Consider the following 18,970-nt stretch of genomic DNA (forward strand, 5'->3'; position numbering starts at 1 on the left):
CTGAGAGGCACAAAGAGTGGGATTTCACGTTTTCCGTGCACTATCAGGGTCGGATAAGGGAAGGGGAGCTGCGACCCACCTGGATGGCTGAGTTGTTGTCGTCTATGAGCGTATCCGTCACCTCCACGTGCCCTTCCTCCACCACCTTCTGCAGGACCATGCGGAACGTGCCGATGAGCCTACGGAGCAGAGAAAGGTCAGGCGAGCACCCGCCAGGACAACATTTTTAATGGTAAAGGGAAAAACGGGACGATTTTGATTGCTGGAGGTGGTGCGGAGCCTGCTTTGAGCACGGAGAACTCGTGGAAAGCTCATACTCCGGCACGAACCATCCTGGGACCCTTTGATATCATCCTTTATCCTATGATACTGCTGCGATCACCGAGGCTGATGTAGGGATACAACAAACACCGAGGCTGATATAGGGCATAAAACACCTTCTGGCCACCGTGGATCCTTCTCCCCGAGCACCACACCAGCACCTCGTCGCTCCTTGCGGCTCCTGCCCAAGCTCTTTGCACCACGCAGCCAGGAGCGCAGCACCGTGCACCAAAAGCAGCCCTGCTCATTAAATTAAAAGCCCGAGAGGATGCCACGGGGAGCAGAGGAGCCTGGCGCTCGCTAATAAAAGCCATTATTTATTCTCTGGCTCATGGCTTGTCAAGGAGCTGTGGCTTGATGTTCTCCGCGTACCGGTGCGGCACCAGAGGGACCTGCGCAGCCTGGGTTGAGTCAGCCCGAGGAAAGAGCCAGCTGTGAATCAACACGTGGCTCCCGACACGGAAAAAGCCCTGAAAAGGTGAAAGTGGAGCTGCCTTGCACCTCTGGCCTCGTGTGGCACCTCCAGCGCCACGATCCCGGGTGACAATGAAGGTGCACCAGGAAGGTCCCTGCGGTGCTCTGCTCCAGCAAGGAAGCAGCTGCTGCTAAAAATGCTTTCTTGTGAACCCTGAGGCATCCCTGTGGTGCTGATTTATCGAGGTGTGATACCAAAGAGGAACTGCCTGTGCTGTGTGTGGGTCACGGAGGGCATTTCTGCCCCTGTACAGCCCAAGCACTGATGCTGTGTCCAAGATGAACTGGGATGGAGCTGCCCCAGGGGTGTCTGACCACAAAATGGGCTGTGCTGTGTAGTTACCCCATTACACACCACTCAGCAAGTGACCTGCTGGGAGGGATGTGAATAAACTACCCGAAAAAAACAGAAAAATGACCTTTCTGGGGCTCGACCACTTACCCAGCTCGCGGCAGCAGCAAGGGGACCCCGCTGCAGCGTGCCGTGATGCTCCAGGAGTGGGATCCCGTGTGCCGTGCTCCCACCCACCCGTGAGCACCCTGCAGGACCTGCACCTCCCCAGCCCAGCTCCCCGTGCACCCCCAAGACACGAGGTTGAGCACAAAAACCTTTTCTCTGAGCGTTTCCCGTGGTTGCACACATGAATAATGCAGCACCACTTCCCACCGAGAGCCGCATCTTCCCAGGGATGAGCTTATCAGGGGAAAAACGCCGTATCAGCCTGGGCTTCAGGGTTAGCTAATTAGTGAGATTCGCTGTTTGCAGGAGAAGCAGCTCTCTGTTGCTTCGGAAAGGTTTCAACAAGAGTTGAACAAGGCTGTGCTGGGGGGCTGGAGGGCTGGAGGGCTGTCCCCTGCTCCTGGCTGGATGGAGGTCAGCTCAAAGTCAGTTTGGAGGGCTCCTTTTGTGGCCCGAGCTCTAAAATCAGGTTATTTTGGTATGGTTTCTTACCAGGGAGGTTTGTTTGTGAATGTTTCTAGGCTCGGCTGGCTGCTCACTGTGCTGTTCGTGTTCCTGAACGTGTTTGTAGCTGTCAGTATTTAACTCGCTGGCACAAAATGCAGCCCCTTGGTGATGCTGCACAGCCCTAAAGTGCAGGGCTGGAGCACGTGGCAGAGGTGTCTGTAAGCAGGAACACCCCCAGAGGGATGGGGAGCTCTCAAAAAGTCCTTTCTAACAGGGCTGGAAATGCAAAATGAGCTGGGGGCAGCCGGAGAGCCTGCCCTGGGCTCCGGCTGCCTCCACCATCCCCTCCAGCATCCTCGGCTTGGTGAAGGCAATAAAAACAAAATGTGACTGCAGCTCCTCAGCCGTGGGCATTTCTGCTTCCCACAGAGCTGGGGAGAGCACTCTGAAGTGGTTTCAAACTGCCTTGGCTTGTTGTGAATTACAAAAAGGGGGGGGGGGAATGTGCCCGTGCCCAGCTCTCACCACCTGGACATCTGCTTCCCATCCGATCCCCTGCAGCCCAGGGTTCACAGCTGCTGCTTCTCCAGCAACAAAGCACTTGTGGTGTTGTTTTTTTCCTTAATTTAAGGAATCTCACACCAGGATGGAGCTTTTCCTTCAAGGGTCTGTGCAGAAGGTCCCTTCCCTGAGCACCACCAGCTCTGGATGAGGCTGGCTTTGAGCTTTGTCCAGCCAAGCCTCGAAACCTTGCATGGATGCAGCTCCCCCTGATCCATCCTTCCACGGATGCTGCTTCTGTTTCCTGGTTCTGCTAAAAAAAAAGCCTGGTTCTGCTAAATAGCAGTGGCAAAACACGTGTGCTTCCCTGCTGCTTTGTGGGGCAGCCACGAGAGGCCCCAGCTCTGCCCGTCTCACGTCTTAAAACCGACAGCATTTCGGGTCCAGGCACAGCCTGGGGGTGTCCCCGGTGCTGCTGTGGCTGTCCCAGGAGGGCTCAAGGCTTTAGGGCACGGAGCAACCTCGTGCTTGGGCTGCAGCTCTGCCTGCGAGCGTGTTTGGGTCTGGCGCTGTCAGATCACATCGCAGGACGAGTGGGGAAAGAGCCCAGGAGGCCAGCAAGGAGCAAACATCTCCAGGAGGCGTTTCACACGCAGATCTCCTGCGTTCCCCAGGGGGAACAGCTTGAGAAGAGCGAAGCAGCCCCGCAGATCTCATCTGACACGTCCGAGTGTTGGGTTTCTCAAGCAGGGGGTGAGGACGTGGGCTCAACCCCCCTCCCAGCATCACAAGGACTTGTGACATGCAGCCAGAAGCCATCCGGAGCGTGGTGGTGGTGGATGGGGAGAACCCAGAGTGACAGTGGGGACATCTCTGCCCCAAAGCAGGCAGTGGGGACATCCCGGGCAGCAGAACCCATTCGGAGAGCTCCTGCCCTGGCTGCAGCAGAGAGCAGAGGGGCTTCTGAGCCCCCAGACCCATCTGAAGCAGCCACCTCCCTCTTCTGTGCCCTGCTGTTGTGCTGCTCCTGTCTGGGACCAAGAAAAACCCAGAGGAGGAGAGCATCACACCCACCTCCTGCATTTTTCTGCTCCCTCAGTCTGAGCTGCAGCCAAAAAGCACACGAAAGCTGCCCGTGAGTGCTCCTAATTGAGGCTGGAGAAAAGCAGGAGTCCCTGCACCACTTTCTTTGCGTGTCTTTGCAACCCTCTGTGTGCTGTGACTCTGCACCCCCCGGCTCTGGTAGCAGAGCTCAGCCCAGCTCATGTCTGGGAAGGGCCAGAAAGATGCCTTGGGGTGGTGGTCCCCTTCCTTGCCCCCCTCCCATCCCATGTCTCCAGCAAGAGCCTGGCCAGAGGGGATGAAATATTCAGCACCCGTCTGCGCCGCCTTTCACTTCTGAGCCTTTCATAATTCATCGAGTGCCCTGCTCCCTCCCCTGGCATTTCTGCGGATGGAAAGAGAGAGGGAGTTTTTCTGGGTCACTCGTAATTTTATCAGACTGTTGGAGCCTCTTCTGTTACCAACCCAGCCCAATTCTGGGCTTGGAGCGGTCTGGGAGTGCTGCACATCCCACCACGTGCTGCTCTTTGCTCTTTGCCCTCGTGGCACGTGCCAGCTTTCCATGAATCCCTCTGCGAGCCGTGCCCAGAGCACTTCAGTGACTGGGTAGAACCCTGCCAGGCATTGCCAGCACTGAAATCCTCGCTCCCTCAAAGCAAAGGCTGTAGCACTGAAGCCCGAGATGTTATTAGGCACAAATCTGAGGACTGTGCAGCTTGGTCTAGTTCTGCCAAAGGCATCCTTCAGCCTACGAAGGCTTGTCCCTCCTTCCCTGCTGGCTCAGCCCTTGGACACCATTTTTCTTCCGTGGGCAAATTCTGCTCCTGGAACCTGGGAACCTTCTGCTTCTGAACCCGGGAAAGCCTTGGGAATGCAGGTAGCCTCTCTGTATCCATCCATCCATCCATCCATCCATCCATCCATCCATCCATCCATCCATCCATCCATCCATCCATCCATCCATCCTTCTCCTTCCCCAGTTCGCCACTGCAGGGAGTTGTGCACTGCCGCACGAGGAGCCCAGCTCTGCCTGGGGACACGTCCCCGTCCCCAATCTCTGCTGGGATTTTAGCACATGCACGGCACCCCCAGCACCCGCCGTGACAAGATTTCCTGGGTTTTCATTTCTTAATCAAAATATTTTGTGCCGCCGAGTCAGACACCGTGCCAAGTCTGAGCGCATCCGCGTCAGCACCTTTGGCAACCAGGTCTGTAAGCGCATCCCCAGTGACTTTCCTGACAGGATCTGTTTCTACGAGACAGGGCTGGCACTCGTTATGCTATTCCACTTGTCTTCCAGGGTGAATGAAAAGCCATTCATATTTAACGAGGATTTTTGCAAGAGTTTGCTTGGGAAAAAAAAAAAATAATAAAGTTAATTCACCGAAGCAACTTTTCATGTCTGGAGGCTGCTGAGGTGGAGCAGCTGGGGCGTCCTACATTTCTCCGGGTTATCCAGCCATTAACAAAACAGAAATGATTGCACACACCCCCGGGGTAAGCTAATTTTCCAGCCACGCAGGCAGGGTGCGGAGGGGAGATGAGGAGGTGAGCGATTTGGGAAGCCGTGGCTGCAGCAGGGTGATGACAGAGGAAGCTGCATTTTGGCTGTGCAGTGAAAAAGGCTCTTCAGGATGCTTCAAGCTCCGGGCACGCATCGTGTAAGCCACAGGAGGGAAGGTTTTGCATCTCTCAGCATGGCATGAGCACTGTTTTGTAGCTAAAGGCATGGCAGTGGTTGTCACTGCAAGCTCTGCAGCGTCCGAGTGCAGGGGAATATTTGAGGAGATGCTGTTCATGGGACTGATCCCAAGAAACCCATTTGGTTGCTCCTGGAAAAGAGGTTGGGCAAGGAGCTTCCTTGGAGGAGAATAACCCCACAGCCTAAGAAGTGCAATGGAAAATGGAGAGGAAGTGCTGATTTAAGGAAAAAAAATCAAATTAAAATAAAATAAATAATATGAAATGAAATGAAATGAAATGAAATGAAATGAAATGAAATAAAATAAAATAAAATAAAATAAAATAAAATAAAATAAAATAAAATAAAATAAAATAATAAAATAAATAAAAAGGACAGCCCATGGATTGGAAAGGGTAGGGAGTCTGGGCTCTCAGGAGGGAAAATCAGTGTATACTGATACCCCAAACACATCAGGAAGCTCATCAAACCCTGCTGGTCAGTGCACAATCTTCTGCCCCATGAAAAATGCCCACCTTAAGGCTCCTGGCCCAGAGGAAAAATCCTTGTGTTCAGTAAACTCATTTAGTTTTTTATTCCACGAAGATGCCAAATTCAGTTTTGAGCCTGTAAACTTTTGCTATCCACAAGACCTTGTGGGGCCCTCCACAGCCCAGCTGGCTCTGTCTGAAGACACTTCATCCTGAGCCTGCTTCTGATTTCTTCCTTTAAACCTTCATATTTTTTTCTGCTGGAACAGGTGATGAATAACTCCCTGGTTTAGCCTGATGGATATCTGGTATAGCACAGCATAACATAAAACGGTTCACTTGGAAGGGGCCTTCAAAGATCAGGCCCCAGCTCCCTGACCACTTCAGGGCTAACCAAAAGATACAGAAAGTTATCTCCCCTTCTGAACTGAAGAGGCCTAACTTAATTTACTGTTAAGAAAAATAAAAATAAAAATAAAAATAAAAATAAAAATAAAAGTAAAAGTAAAAGTAAAAATAAAAAAATGAAAATAATAAAGATAAAGATAAAGATAAAGATAAAGATAAAGATAAAGATAAAGATAAAGATAAAGATAAAGATAAAGATAAAGATAAAAATAAAAATAAAAATAAAAATAAAAATAAAAATAAAAATAAAAATAAAAATAAAAATAAAAATAAAAATAAAATAAATAAAGCAGTTCTAGAGCTTTAGGCCCTTTTTCTGGTCTATCAGATCCTTCTTGATCTATCAGATGAAATGTTTTGCAAACACTTTATCTGGGTTAAAGGCACACGGTTTCATTTGCAGGGTTGTTTTTGCCTTTGAGCAGTTCTCTGCACATTTTTATGGGTGCACTCAGGGCTCCGCTGGGTTGGACACAGACCCCTTGGGTGCAACCTCGTGGTGTCCCCGGGACCTGGCCCACCAAGGGGGAAGCCTGCTGCTACGCCGATGATGCTGCAGGTTCTGGCTGTGATATTTCAGCATTTCTGGCAGCAGAAAGGTCCCGGCACTGCAGGCTCCTGCAGCGAATCCTGCATCACATCATCATCTGCAGGCGAGCAGAAGCGGTGAGCACCTCGGTGTCCCCAAGTCCTGCTGGGGGCAGCTGCTCACTAAAGGCACGAACCCTGCAGAGATCCAAATTGGAGCACAAAGGATGAAATGAAGCTCTGTTTTATCCTGGCGAGCTGTATCAAAAGCCCTCGGTATTAGTCCTTCTGTTTCTTGGCCAGGTAAGGGGAGCCAGCTGCCGCCTGCTCTCCGAGGATCAGCTTTCTGCTGGGGGTGTTATCAGCGTGCCCACCCTGGCATCGCCCTCAGACAGATCTGGTTACTGCTTCTTCTCACCCCGGAGAGGAAAATGGTGACATGCAGCCAGCAGGGAGGAAAACAAACCTCCTCAGAGGAAAAGGTGTGGGGTTTTGTGCAGCTTTCTCCATCCTTACGGGATGTCCTGGCTCTAGGCATGGGGGGAACATGGGGCACAGAAGGAGCTGGTCCAGGTGGTCCCCGTGGGTCAGGGCAGGAGCTGCTGTCTTGGGGATGCTGCTCTGTGGCTGTTGGTGTCCTTGGTGTCCTCTGGTGTCTTCCCATCATGTTGTGCTGCCCTGGCTGATGCTTCCACTTGCTCCTTGCTTCTTTCTGCCTCTGCCACACATCTATCCCCCACCCCAGGTTGCTGGTACATGGCTCATGGTGTCTTCTCCTGCCCAGACACACTCAAGTCCACATCTGGGACCCCACATCACACACCTTCCTCCTGCACATGCCCCCTCCCAGGGCACTGTGGCATCGTATGCCATGAATTTTCACTCACCCTGCAGATATTTTTTAAGTTTCCCCAGGGGGACCAGAAGGGAAAGGGCAAAAATTAATCATATTCCTGTAGGAGTTCCTCACCGAGTTCCTACAAATATTCTCACAATGCAACAGCTGCTTGGCTTCAACACCTGCTCTCCATGATGCATGGCATCACATGGAGCATCCCATGTCTTTGAGATGGATGCATAAAACTGTGCCTATTTGTCCTTCTCTCGGGTGCAGGATTTTAAATCTGCACCCCCACAAGGGGCAGGGGCAGGGGCGTCTGCACTGCCCTGCTGGCTTTGGAGGTGCTGATACCTCTTTGTGCCTTGGTATGGGGTATCCTGCTTCCACTCAACCTTCTTGGTCCCCAAGAAGGTGACATTGGGTGATGTTGACCAAGGAATAGAGGAGAGTGGTTTGGAGATGGAGAATAAGCATCACGGGGGAAATGTCCTTGGGCCAACACGGGAATCAGGAGGTTCTTTACACATTTTTACTGAAGGAACTGCCACCAGAGGAAGGTTTTCCTCATTTAAGGTGTCCTCATGAACTCTCTCAATGCACTGCCCCCTTTTTTGGGCACCCAAATCCATGGGGAACAGCTCCCGAGGACAGCCACCAGGCCCAAACCTACAGCCCCTCGGTGGAGCCAGCAGCAATCAGATGGGACCAGGGGACCAGGGCCAGGGAAGGATTATCTTACCAGCTAATTAGCTGCGTGGTGCTGGCCACGGGGCAGCAGACAAAGGCAAGGCAATAGCCACGCAGCCGTGGCTCAGCACCGGGCCCCTCCATTATTCACGGCGGGCCTGCATCGGGTGTCGCGCCTTTATCTGGGGCTTTGATAAGTCCTCCTAATCAGCCGCACGTGAATTATTCACCATGGCTCGCCTTTCCACAGCCTGTGCCAGGGCTCTGCTTCTCCCTTCCCCTCTCCCTCCCGGCCAAGATTTGTGTCTGTCTGTCTGTCCTCCTCCTGGGACAGAAGGCCGGGCTGTGGTTGTGGCCCTGCCTCAGGACACGGCCTGGGTGTGCTGGTGTGGGCATTTCTCAGCAGGCAGGACATAAACCCGTGGCTAATCCCTTTATATTTCGGACTTGGAGCCGTCTTCTGCTGGTTGATTCCTGCCACTGATGCTGAGATCTGAAGCCAGTCCCTTCCTCCCCCATTAGGCAGCCCATAGAGTTGGACCGAGGCTCTGCTGTCATTGCCCCCTTGGGCTCCTGGTGGCCTTCTGCCTTGGGGTCACACACTGCTACAGGGATGCTTTGGGGATCATTTCACCACTGCCTGTAAATGCCAGCACGAGGAAACTGTTTCCAACCTGAAGTGCTTTTTAATTTAGCAGGGAGCAGGTAATTAAAGTCTGGAAAGCTGCTGCAGGGAGCTGGGGATGCTCTGCCACAGAGCATCTTCCCAATTACCTGCCCCTGACGGTGTCAGGATGCTCCCAGCACCCACCCCAGGACCACAGCAGGACAAAAGCATCCTCCACCTGGCCTCTGGCCCCAGCAGTACTGGGGCCAATAAGCTCCACTTTTGAAGGCAAATGCAGCCCAAAAACAGGGGCAGTAGCTGCTGTTCCAGCCCATTGTGATATAAAGCAGGCAAAGATGCTGGATAAATATTTCTGTGCATTGTTCCAGGGGTAGTTTGTGGGTAATCATCACACACAAGCTGGCTGCCCCTGATCTGCTGATAGCATTTGTAATGAAGTTGGAATAACAGAGAAAGCCCGGCACAGCAAAGTGTTCGCTCGGGGTGAATGGAGAAAGCCTGGCTCACCTGGCAGCCATCCTAGGAAAATCATAGAAAATCTTGTATAGGATTCAACAAAAATGCAATTAAAAACTGGAATGTAATCAGTGACATTCGAGGCAGGTTTATGAGGAGATGGAGCGTGTCAAAACAAGCTCAGTGTGCTTCTTCAGAGTCATTTTTTTTGGAAACTGCGTGAAAGGAATAGGTTCCAACAAAATGTTTGGTTTTACTGTGCCTGCTATCGATGCTACACACTAACAAGAGCAGATTAATGGAGAAACTCTAAAAATAGGGTATCACTTGATAGTCATCGCTGAATGGCAGCAATATAGTGCAATTTTGCTATTAAACCCCGATGACTACTACATCAGTGACTGGCATGTAAAAATAACTTAGAAAACAATTTCCAGATAACGAGCACTCAATCACCAGGGAGCAGAGGCAGCCCTGCAGGGTGGTGAGGACCTCACAACGTGCCCGAACCAGCCCAAACGGGCACTCACGGGCCAAAAACACCTTCAAGAAGCAGTACCCACACCTCAGGCTGGTCTGCACTCCTGGGAACAGCTCCAAAAAGCTGGTGCATCCACAGCCCTGCAGGAATTTGCACCGTGGAGCATAACGAAGCAATTACTGCCTGGCTGCACGAAGGGAGGAGGGAGGTGGGTAAGGTGTGCCCAGCCTGTGCTTCGGAGGAGGAAAACTGAACACTGGTGGGATAATGAGCTGCAAAGACGATTGGGGATGGTAAAAAAGGAAAAAAAAAACACAGGAGCAGCCTTCTCAAAAGCAAGGCGGAGGGATGCTCTGACTACAAAGGCACGAGAGCTTTCAAGGGATGAAAATGCCTGCCAAGAAGCAGGCAGAGATGCTCCTGGTTTTGTGGGCTGTAGCACCACGATGGGAACCCCTGAGTCCCGATTTGTGAGTCCCTGGGGCACGGAGCACAGCGTGGGGCTTTCTCTGTGCCAAGGGGGCTGAGGTGGTGGAAACTGGGGTCAGATCCCTGCTCACTGCAGAGCAGCAAGGGGTGAAGGTGAAGGTGCTGCTGAAAGTAAGGCTGATAGGTGTGTGCAGAAACCAAAAGCAAACCTAGGAAAATAACCAAAGTGATGGGAATGATAAAATTGAATGTCATCCTAGCAGTGCAAGTGGCTCTCGGCTGGCTGAGGCAGCCAACCTCCTGTATAAGCAGTGTGGCAAAGGGAGAAAAAAGTAATTTCAAGTAATTCGGTTGCACTGCTGGGGTATATTTATTTTGTGTTGGGTATTTGGAGATTTCTAAGAGAATTTGGTCACCTAGGGAGAGGAAGGAATTACCCAAGTGATTGCTGGCTCTGTCTTTAATCAGTGCAGCCCGCTGCCATGCCCTGGCTTTTCCACTGCCCAGGACCCACAGAGGAACAGCAACAGTCCTTCGTTTTCAGACACATATATTGCACTTTTTACTCCTTTGTGCATCTTTCAACTGGGATTTTTTTCAGGCTGGAGGATGCCCCGTCCCTTCCCATCCTCTGTCTCCAGGCTGGAGCAAGCTGGCAGTGGCAGTACCCAGGGGACAAAGGCGTTCACACGTGTCCTCTGAGCATCTCTCAGGAGCTCGGAGACCTCTCCAGCTCCACCATCTCACCGTAGGTGCCTTCAGTAAGTGGTCTGAACGTGGCTCGAAGTGGCTCACACCACGCTGAGCTGGGATCTCCCCACAAGCCCTGTCCCCTTCCATCAGCCAAGCTTCCCCCCCAAAGCCCAGCCACCACCCCCTGGGGGCTCCTTGAATGACACAAGTTTTTCAACTCTCCTGCTGCTCAAGCTCCGACTTAAAAGCAAGATGAAGGTAGCTAATCTTTTTTTTTTTTTTTTTCCTCATTTTTTTTAATTGTGCCTATTTAACACTCCTGCCCTGCACACCATCTGTCCCCTCGTTTTTGGGCTGTGAAACAAGCTTTTGCGTGAACATTTGTGTGCATCTGGGAGATGTTCTGGCGACCCCACTGAGCCCCAGCTGGAGAAAACACTTTGTTTTCAGAGCAGAAATGTTTGCCACAGTTTTTTTGCTGCAACAAATCCCTACAGCAGCGTGTGTTCCTCCGGAGAGCCAGACCCAACCAACGTCCAACCACAGGCAAACCAACCGCAACATCCAACATCCAGCCACGAGCCCAAGCCCTTCCTTGGCTGCAGAGGGGTTTGTAAAGACAAGGAACCAGGGAGAAAGGGTTGGGAGTGACAGCAAACCCCAGGACACACCACGGCTGGGTGACACCTCCCAGTAAGGGGGGGCTCAGCGCCTGGCCCCACTGCCCCAATGCACCCCAATGGATTCACGGTGACTGCCCTGCCTGTGGGCACCACCACAGCACCTGCACGTCAACCAGCTCCCTTTCTTCCACCCTCCAGTTCTCAAACCTTCTTCTTCATCCCATTCCCAGGCTCCCTGTGAAGTCCTGGCTCCTATTTCCGAAGCCAAAGCTCGTGGGAGAAGAAAGGGCCTGGCTATGGGATGGGCACAGCAGCAGGACGAGCCCTGCAGAACCTCTCCTTGGCTGCCTGTTAATGCAGTCTGCAAATCTTGAAAAAAATCATCTTTTTTTTGTTGTTTTCTTCCCCCTATAACGTCAGTGTAAATGTTCTGCAGGACAATTCGCATCAGTCGTGTTTTTGTGAAATGCTCGCATATTTTTGCAGTGACAGCATGGAAAATGGTATGAAAAACACTAATTTGACAGAAGGGACAAACTTCTCCTCTCTTGCGTTCATTATCAACGTGTGGGCAAAATTTTAGCTGGAATAAACCTTCAAAAAACTGTCATAACATTGCACATAATGCATAAGTCCTGGCAACAACCATACCCAGGTGAGAACAAATTGCAATAAATAGTAAGAAAAAATGAAAGAATAAGATAAACAAACAATCGCAGAATTTGCAGAGCTGGAGAACTGCTTTGAGATATCGACATCCACCTTGTTAATTTAATAAAAGATTTAATTTTCTCTTAAACACATGCAAAGGGCATTGAAATAGGTGTCAGCACCTTCACAAAACCATGCTGTAGACGTGGCAGTGACCACAAATAAACTGTTGGGTGCACTCACAAACTGTGTTATTTCACAAAACGTTGGGTCTGGGCTTCCTTGCCCAACCCAGGAGGCATCACCAACCTCACCCTCCGGTCCCCAAACCCAAGAGGGAAGCTCGAGCAGGATGGAGGGAGGGAAGGGCAGCCCCGCTCTCACCTGTTGGTGAACACCTTGCTGTAGTTGAAGACCTGGACCTCCAGGATCTCGTTCCCATCGATGTTGCTCGCAACCGGCCAGCGGAAGGTCTGGGGAGGAAGGACGGGGAGACGTCAGGCTGGGGACGGGGAGAGGTGGCAGGGGTGATGAGGATGGGGCTGGGAGGGCCATGGGGGGATGCTGAGCAACCCTTCTGCCCAGAAAAAGGCAGGGCTGTCTCACCAGAGTCTTGCCAACCATATGTCCTGGTGCCAAATTTATATCTATATCTATATCTATATCTATATCTATATCTATATCTATATCTATATCTATATCTATATCTATATCTATATCTATATCTATATCTATATCTATACTTATAATCTAATCTGTACCTATATCTGTACAGATATATATATAGGTATATATATATCTATAGATATAGGTATCTATAGATATCTATCTATAGGTATAGATATCTATAAATATCTATATCTATCTATCTATACAAAGATAGATACAGAGATATGCAGATATATAAATAATATCTATATATCTATGTGATATAGATATATAGATATAGATATACAGATATATAGATATCTATATCTATCTATATAGATTAGATATAGGTATATAGATATACAGATATATAGATATCTGTATCTATATCTATAAAGATAAGATAGATAAAGGTAAAGGTAAAGGTAAAGGTAAAGGTAAAGGTAAAGGTAAAGGTAAGATGATAAAGTTAAAGTTAAAGTTAAAGTTAAAGTTAAAGTTAAAGATAAAGATAAAGATAAATTTGGGTTTCAATTTTTTTTTCCTTCTTTTCCTCCCCAAGCCAAGGAATCACCCTGCCAAGCCAAACCACCCGAGCTTCCCTCATTTTCCAGGTCTCGGATCCCTTGCAGCCTTCTGTGTCTGAGCAAAGCCCCATCCGAGATGCTCTTGGTGCCTTGGGGACACGGGGAAGTGGCAAGGGGACCAAGCCCCACACCGCTGCAGGGCTGCATTCAGAGCCCAGGAGGGAAAGTGCTGGCCAAGCAGCTTCACAGGAAGGCGTTTGTGACTCTTCAGAAATACTCCAACACTTATTTCTGAAGCTAATTTCTTCCCTTTTATGCTTCCTGCAGTGAGTCAAGGAAGCGAATATAAAAACATCTGGAAATAGGAAAAAAAAAAATAAATAGAAATGGCCTCACGACATCGCTTTGCTTCCCACAGGGATGGGGAGCAAGGCCCCGTGCCCAGGACCTGTGCCAGGGCTCTGGCACCCACCGTGCCTCAAAGCCTGTTTGGGGCCGTTAACACCACAGCCAGCGAGCAAAACCCAAAGCCCTGCACCTGGGAGAGCAGCAAAACACAGGGAACAGCCCCAATCCGCTGCTCTCCGTGGCTTCACTCCTCTTCCCAGCATTATTCGTGCCCTGGTGCACACCACGGCGCTGTGCTGTGTGCTGGAAGAGGTCTCCAGCCTCGGGAGAAGAAGCAAACGTGTGCCCAGCTCTGCAGGCTGTTCCCACAGGGACCCCCATCCACTGCCTGAAACCCTGGGGAATGCAATTCAGTAAAGGCGAGCACCTTGCTCTGGATGTTGCCCACAACCCCCCAAAAAAACACCAGCAGGACAAGGAACATCACCAGATCCCAGGCTGCAAATAGCTGTGCCACGTTTTCAAGCACGTGGACATCCCAAACCCTGCCCATCCGCACTCCTTCTCCTCCTGGCTCTACCCCAGAGCATGGAAAACCCATACAAGTGATTTGGGGTACCCAGCCCTGCTCCCTCCTATCCTACAGATGCACCATCCCATGCCCTGGGGCATCCCGCAGCAAATCATGGCCATCACTCCCCCGAGGATGCTGTGCTCTAAACCTAAGGAAAACCTTTTGATTATTATTATTTTTTAAGCCTGGAAAGGATTATTAGGGTCACTCACTGACCTCTAATACAACCCAGGCCATGGATTTTCGTGTTTTACTCAGAGGCTCCTAATTTGAGACGCCCTGTGCCTCGGTCATAATAAATTCCTAATGGGAAAAAAAAAAAAAAGGCGCACCAGAATTCAATCAGCAATTAATTACCCTTCCAGATAAGTGGCTTCTGCAGCTGGTTACCTTCAGTAGTAAATAATTTATTTCTGTCCTGCAGAAATAAATTTCTGAACCTGCAGGTGGGATATGGGGACGGGCTGCCCCCTGCTCCCAGCCCCATGAGCAGACCCCATTAACACGGACCCAGAGCACACCATCCCCACCATCCTTCACCGTGGCACCTCCCCGAGGTGGGACTGTCCCCCGAGCCCCCCCTGCTTTCCTTGCACCCCTTCCTTCCCCTTTTGGCTGGCAGGTTGTCCTCCTTGTGGGTTTATTGCTAAAAGTCTTATTAAAAGCCCTGCGCAAAGCTGAGCGAGTGATGTCTGCTGGGTCAGTTTTATCTGTTTTATTAACAAAAGGGGAAAAAATAAAAGGAAATAATAAAAAATAAATAAAAAGGTGTTTTTTTCTTCTCCCTTTGGAGGAGAAACCACTCAGGGTGCACATGGGATGTGATGCTGCTGTTCCTGGTTATGTGCAGCAGCCACGGCGCCGCGGCCACCCCCTGCAATAGTCAGCAGCTTTGCTCCCCCAGGCTCCTGGAAGGCACAGGTTCTGCATAATTCATTAAGCCGTGAATAAAAATAATTGAAAAAAAAGGAAACGGGAGGAAAACAAACAAATGGGAACCACTGGGGCAGCCCAAACCCAGCCTGGTGGTGGGATCTCGCGAATGCCGATCAGGGGCAGGGAAGCTGCTGTGAGCTTTGTTTCCCCACGAAGGCTCCTGGTGGGGGGGGGAATTTGGGGTGCTGCAGTGAGGCAATAATAAAAATTAAATTAAAAAAAAATATATATATCACCTGGGCTTGTTAATTACTTGTCATTTGTGTATGGAAATATTCCTCTCCTGGACTATCCCATCAGCTAATTGCTGGGGGCAGCCCAGGACCCCCTCGTTGGCTCCAACGTCCACGTTCCTGCCCTGGCCATTGCTTCATCAGCACGAGTAATTAAGGATTTAATGGGGTGGGAGGAAACAAGACTGCACCTATAGCATATTTTGCTGCAGTATTATTTCCCGAAACCTCAGTGCCAACAACAGGGGTTGTTTCGTGCCACGCTCCCAGGAGCATCCACGCCATGGGAAGAGCTGCAGGTCCCACACCCCCGACACCCCCAGCCCCAGCAAAACGGGGTCCTGAGGTCCATGAGATCCTTCAGCACCCACCAGAGAAATGCTGGAGCTCGTAAAGATGGTGCCAAGACACTTAAATTTGAGTTTTTCACCCATAATTGCTTTTTTCCCCCTTTTTCCTTGCAAAGAGGTATTGGTGCCGTGGGAATCCCTATGATCCCCTAGGAAAAGGGGTATTTTTGTGGAAAATCGGTCACAGCGAGGCAAAGCGGGCAGGGGAGACAGAGCAGGAGGCAGGCACGTCTCCTCTTACCTCCTCAAACCTGGCCTCGTCCTCGCAGCTTTCCAGCACTCGGGTGTAGAAGGAGAGCCCTGCAGAGGAGACACGGGTTGGTTGTGAGCAGGGCGACGTAGATCGCCTCGTAGATCGTAGATATTTTAGGTTCAAAAGCCCTCTGAGACCACCAGGTCCTGCCCCTCACCCACAAAACCACGTCCCAGGAGCCCCAGCCTGGAGCTTTTGGCTGCCCTCGTGGGATAACCTCACCCCCACAGCAATATTTCTAATTAATATCTTCTTCATAACGTTGCCTCCTGTGGTGTTAGGAAAATGCTAAGAGTATCTCACTGAATCAAATTGATTTTTTTTTTAACTTCCCAGGTAATTAAAACCGGCTCAGGGCGGGCGCTTTGGGCGCAGACAGCCCCTGGAGGCCAGGGCACCCCCTCCCACCGCGTCTCCGACTTCATTTTACCAAAATTGAGGCATCCTGGGGGCACGGCTCTTTGCAGGGAATGCCCCATCCCATAGCTGAGCCCTTTTGGATTTAATCATTCCCCAAGGAGAGGCAGAAAATCCCTTTGAGGGTGCTGGAAGCAGAGCCAGAAGGTGCAGCACACATCCCAAACCACCCTCCAAAGTCCCCTGCCACAAAGCTTCCCACCCAAAAACGTGGGATTTTCTCGGGGAGCTCACACCAGCCAGCTCCACCCGCAGGACCAGGGATGGGGCCACCAGGAGCCGGACCCCAAAAGGGGCTCACACACCCCGGTCCCCCAGGACCCTGATCGGAGCCCGTTTATCAGAGCTGTGATTTATTAATCTCATTAATCTCCCCCTCGAGCTGGAGCCGAGCAGCATTTCAGAGCTCTCAAACCGGCTCCAGCTCCTTCCTTAACTCCTTCCCTACAAAAATTGGGGTCTAACGCTGCCCGTCGAGTCAACGGAGAGTGGCACGAGACTCTTCCCTCAAGTCTTGGGCACCAAACCCTGCTGCCCACCCCAGGGCTGACTTTAGGGGCACAGAACCGCAGAATGGTTGAGGCTGGGGGCACCCTTGGGTGCTCCCGTCCCCCCCCCTTCCCCAGCAGGGTGCCCACTCGATGTCCCTGGGCTCGGGGAGCTCTCCAAGGAGCAGCCCCCGGCCCCTCTTTTGGGGCAGCACCAACATCGCTGGCCCCATCCCAGCGCAGGACACCAATCACCATCCCCATGTCACCACCCAGCTCCACATCGATCCCAAATTCTCAGGGGGCGAGCATCCACAAAGCCCACCGAGAAATGACCACGAGGGGAGCTCAAACACCCCCAGCATCTCCCCCTGGACACCCCTGGGTGCAGGGCAGGCACCGAGCGGTCTCCTCTTGTCCCCCCTTTGGGGACCACGAGTATTTTGGGGTAGGATTTGGGGCTGGGTGCAACCTGTTCCCAAGGGTTACCCCTGAGGAAGGGACGGGGCAGGAGAGGCTGTGCTGAGGGCACGGAGCCCTGGGGAGGTTTGGATCCTTTTGCAGCCCCCCCCCCGGGAAGGTTTTGGGGCTGGAAGGGACCGGAGCAGAACCAAAACTGCAGCCTCAAAAGAAATCCCAGCTCACAGCGGGTCCTGGAGCCAGGCGAGTTCCTCTCCCAGCCCTTCTGGTGACACTGCCCTGGTGGCACCGTTTTGCCACCCAAAGTGCAGCCCTGACCCTAAAAGGGGCCCAATTCCCCCCCAGCCGTCCCCTGGGAAGTGGGGTTCACCTCCCTAGGACTTCCCCCCTGCACAAATCCCCCTCCCCAAAGCAGCAGGGATGGGGAGGGGGCAACTCGGGGAGGGCTGGGCGACCCCCTTGGTGCACCCACGACGGGGAAACTGAGGCAGGGAGGGGGCAGCCGGGCACAGCCCACCGCGGGGCCACCCCCACCCCACCCCTCCCCAAATTTTCCAACTCCGCCTCCCGCAGCCCCCTCCCCATTACCTCGGAAAGCCGCCTTGGCGATGCGGTCGGCTCTGCCGCGGAGGCCGGAGACGGTGCGGAGCTGGAGCTGCAGAGCCATGGGGTGAGGAGCAGGGGGGGATGCACCCGGAGATGCGCCCGGAGAGATGCGTGGAGATGCGGGGAGATGCGCCCGGAGATGCGCCCGGAGATGAGATGCGCGGGGCTCTCCAGCGAGAGATGCGCCCGGAGATGAGATGCGCGGGGTGCGGAGCGGGGCGCAAGGCTCTGCGCGGGGAGATGCGCCCGGAGATGCGCGGGGATGTGCGGGGAGATGCGCCCCGAGATGCGCCCGGGGCTCTCCAGCAGGAGATGCGCCCCGAGATGCGCCCCGAGATGCGCCCGGGGCTCTCCACCGGGAGATGCGCCCCGAGATGCGCGGGGCTGTGCGCGGAGATGCGCCCCTAGAAGATGCGCCCGGGGCTGTGCGCGGTGCCCGGTGCGCGGTGCCCCCCTCTCCCTCCCCAGCGCCGAATTAATCCCTTCTTCGGCAGCGGCCCCGCCTGCCCGCCCGCCCCTCCCCGGGGCTGGAGGTGGTTAAAAAAAAGAGGGGGGGGGGGGGGTGAAGGAACCACCCCCCAGACCCTCCCCATATCAGTGGGGAAACTGAGGCAGGGTTCCCCCCGGCTGCGAGGCACCTCCCCGGGTGTGCTGCTGGCTGGGGGGGGGGGATAAAGGTGTGTGTCCCCCCCCAGGCATGTCATGGGGGGGGGACGTGGTGCCTGGGGGGACCTGAGCTCATGTCCCACCACCCAGGAGCACCACGGGGACATGGGGTGCGTGGGGACCCCGCTGCTCTCCGCATCTCCTGGGGTGGGGAGCAAGCGATGGGGGGGCTCAGATCCATCCCCAGCCTGTGCCAGCCCCTTATTTGGGTGGGGGGCCAGGCTCAGAGCACCCCCCCAGGGGCAGCAGTAGGGGTGCTGGACCTCAACCCTTCAGCTGGTCCGGGTTGGGGCCAGCGGTTGGAGATGCTGCGAGCTCCTGCAGCGCTCCGCAGCCTCCAAGTAGGGGGGTCAAGATAAAAATGACAGCTTTAAAAATGTGGGCTCGGCCTGGGGAGGGTCACGTCTTGTAGGGTTGCTCACAAACGCTCTGCTCGGAGCCTGAAATGTGCCCTTTGGAGCTGCGAGCCTCACGGGTTTTGCTTTCCTGCTTGGACACTTCCCAGAAAAACACTCCTGGGGTGGAGAGCGAGCCCAGGAGGGCTTTGGTGGCATCAAAAAGAGGCAAGCTTTGGTGGCATCAAAAAGAGGCAAGCGAGGGTGCAGCCTTCATAAATGGGTAATAAAGCCCTGGAAATAGGGC

General features: G+C 52.7%; 1 protein-coding gene across 2 annotated transcripts in view; it reads right to left on the reverse strand.

Annotated features, from left to right (window-relative positions):
• Nucleotides 1-17,723, reverse strand: part of OTOF (otoferlin) — a gene marked incomplete at both ends in the record, with an annotated part of 61,573 nt that extends 43,850 nt beyond the window's left edge. For both annotated transcript variants that reach the window (XM_084285059.1, XM_084285058.1), the window contains 4 exons: nt 80-179; nt 12,247-12,335; nt 15,720-15,778; nt 17,645-17,723. In XM_084285059.1, the coding sequence (XP_084141185.1) occupies nt 80-179; nt 12,247-12,335; nt 15,720-15,778; nt 17,645-17,723 (327 nt within the window). The remainder of the gene's footprint in view (nt 1-79; nt 180-12,246; nt 12,336-15,719; nt 15,779-17,644) is intronic.
• Between the last annotated feature and the right edge of the window lie 1,247 nt (nt 17,724-18,970).

The sequence above is a fragment of the Netta rufina genome, assembly GCF_964035555.1.
Source record: "Netta rufina genome assembly, chromosome: 3".
NCBI classification, from domain to species: domain Eukaryota; kingdom Metazoa; phylum Chordata; class Aves; order Anseriformes; family Anatidae; genus Netta; species Netta rufina.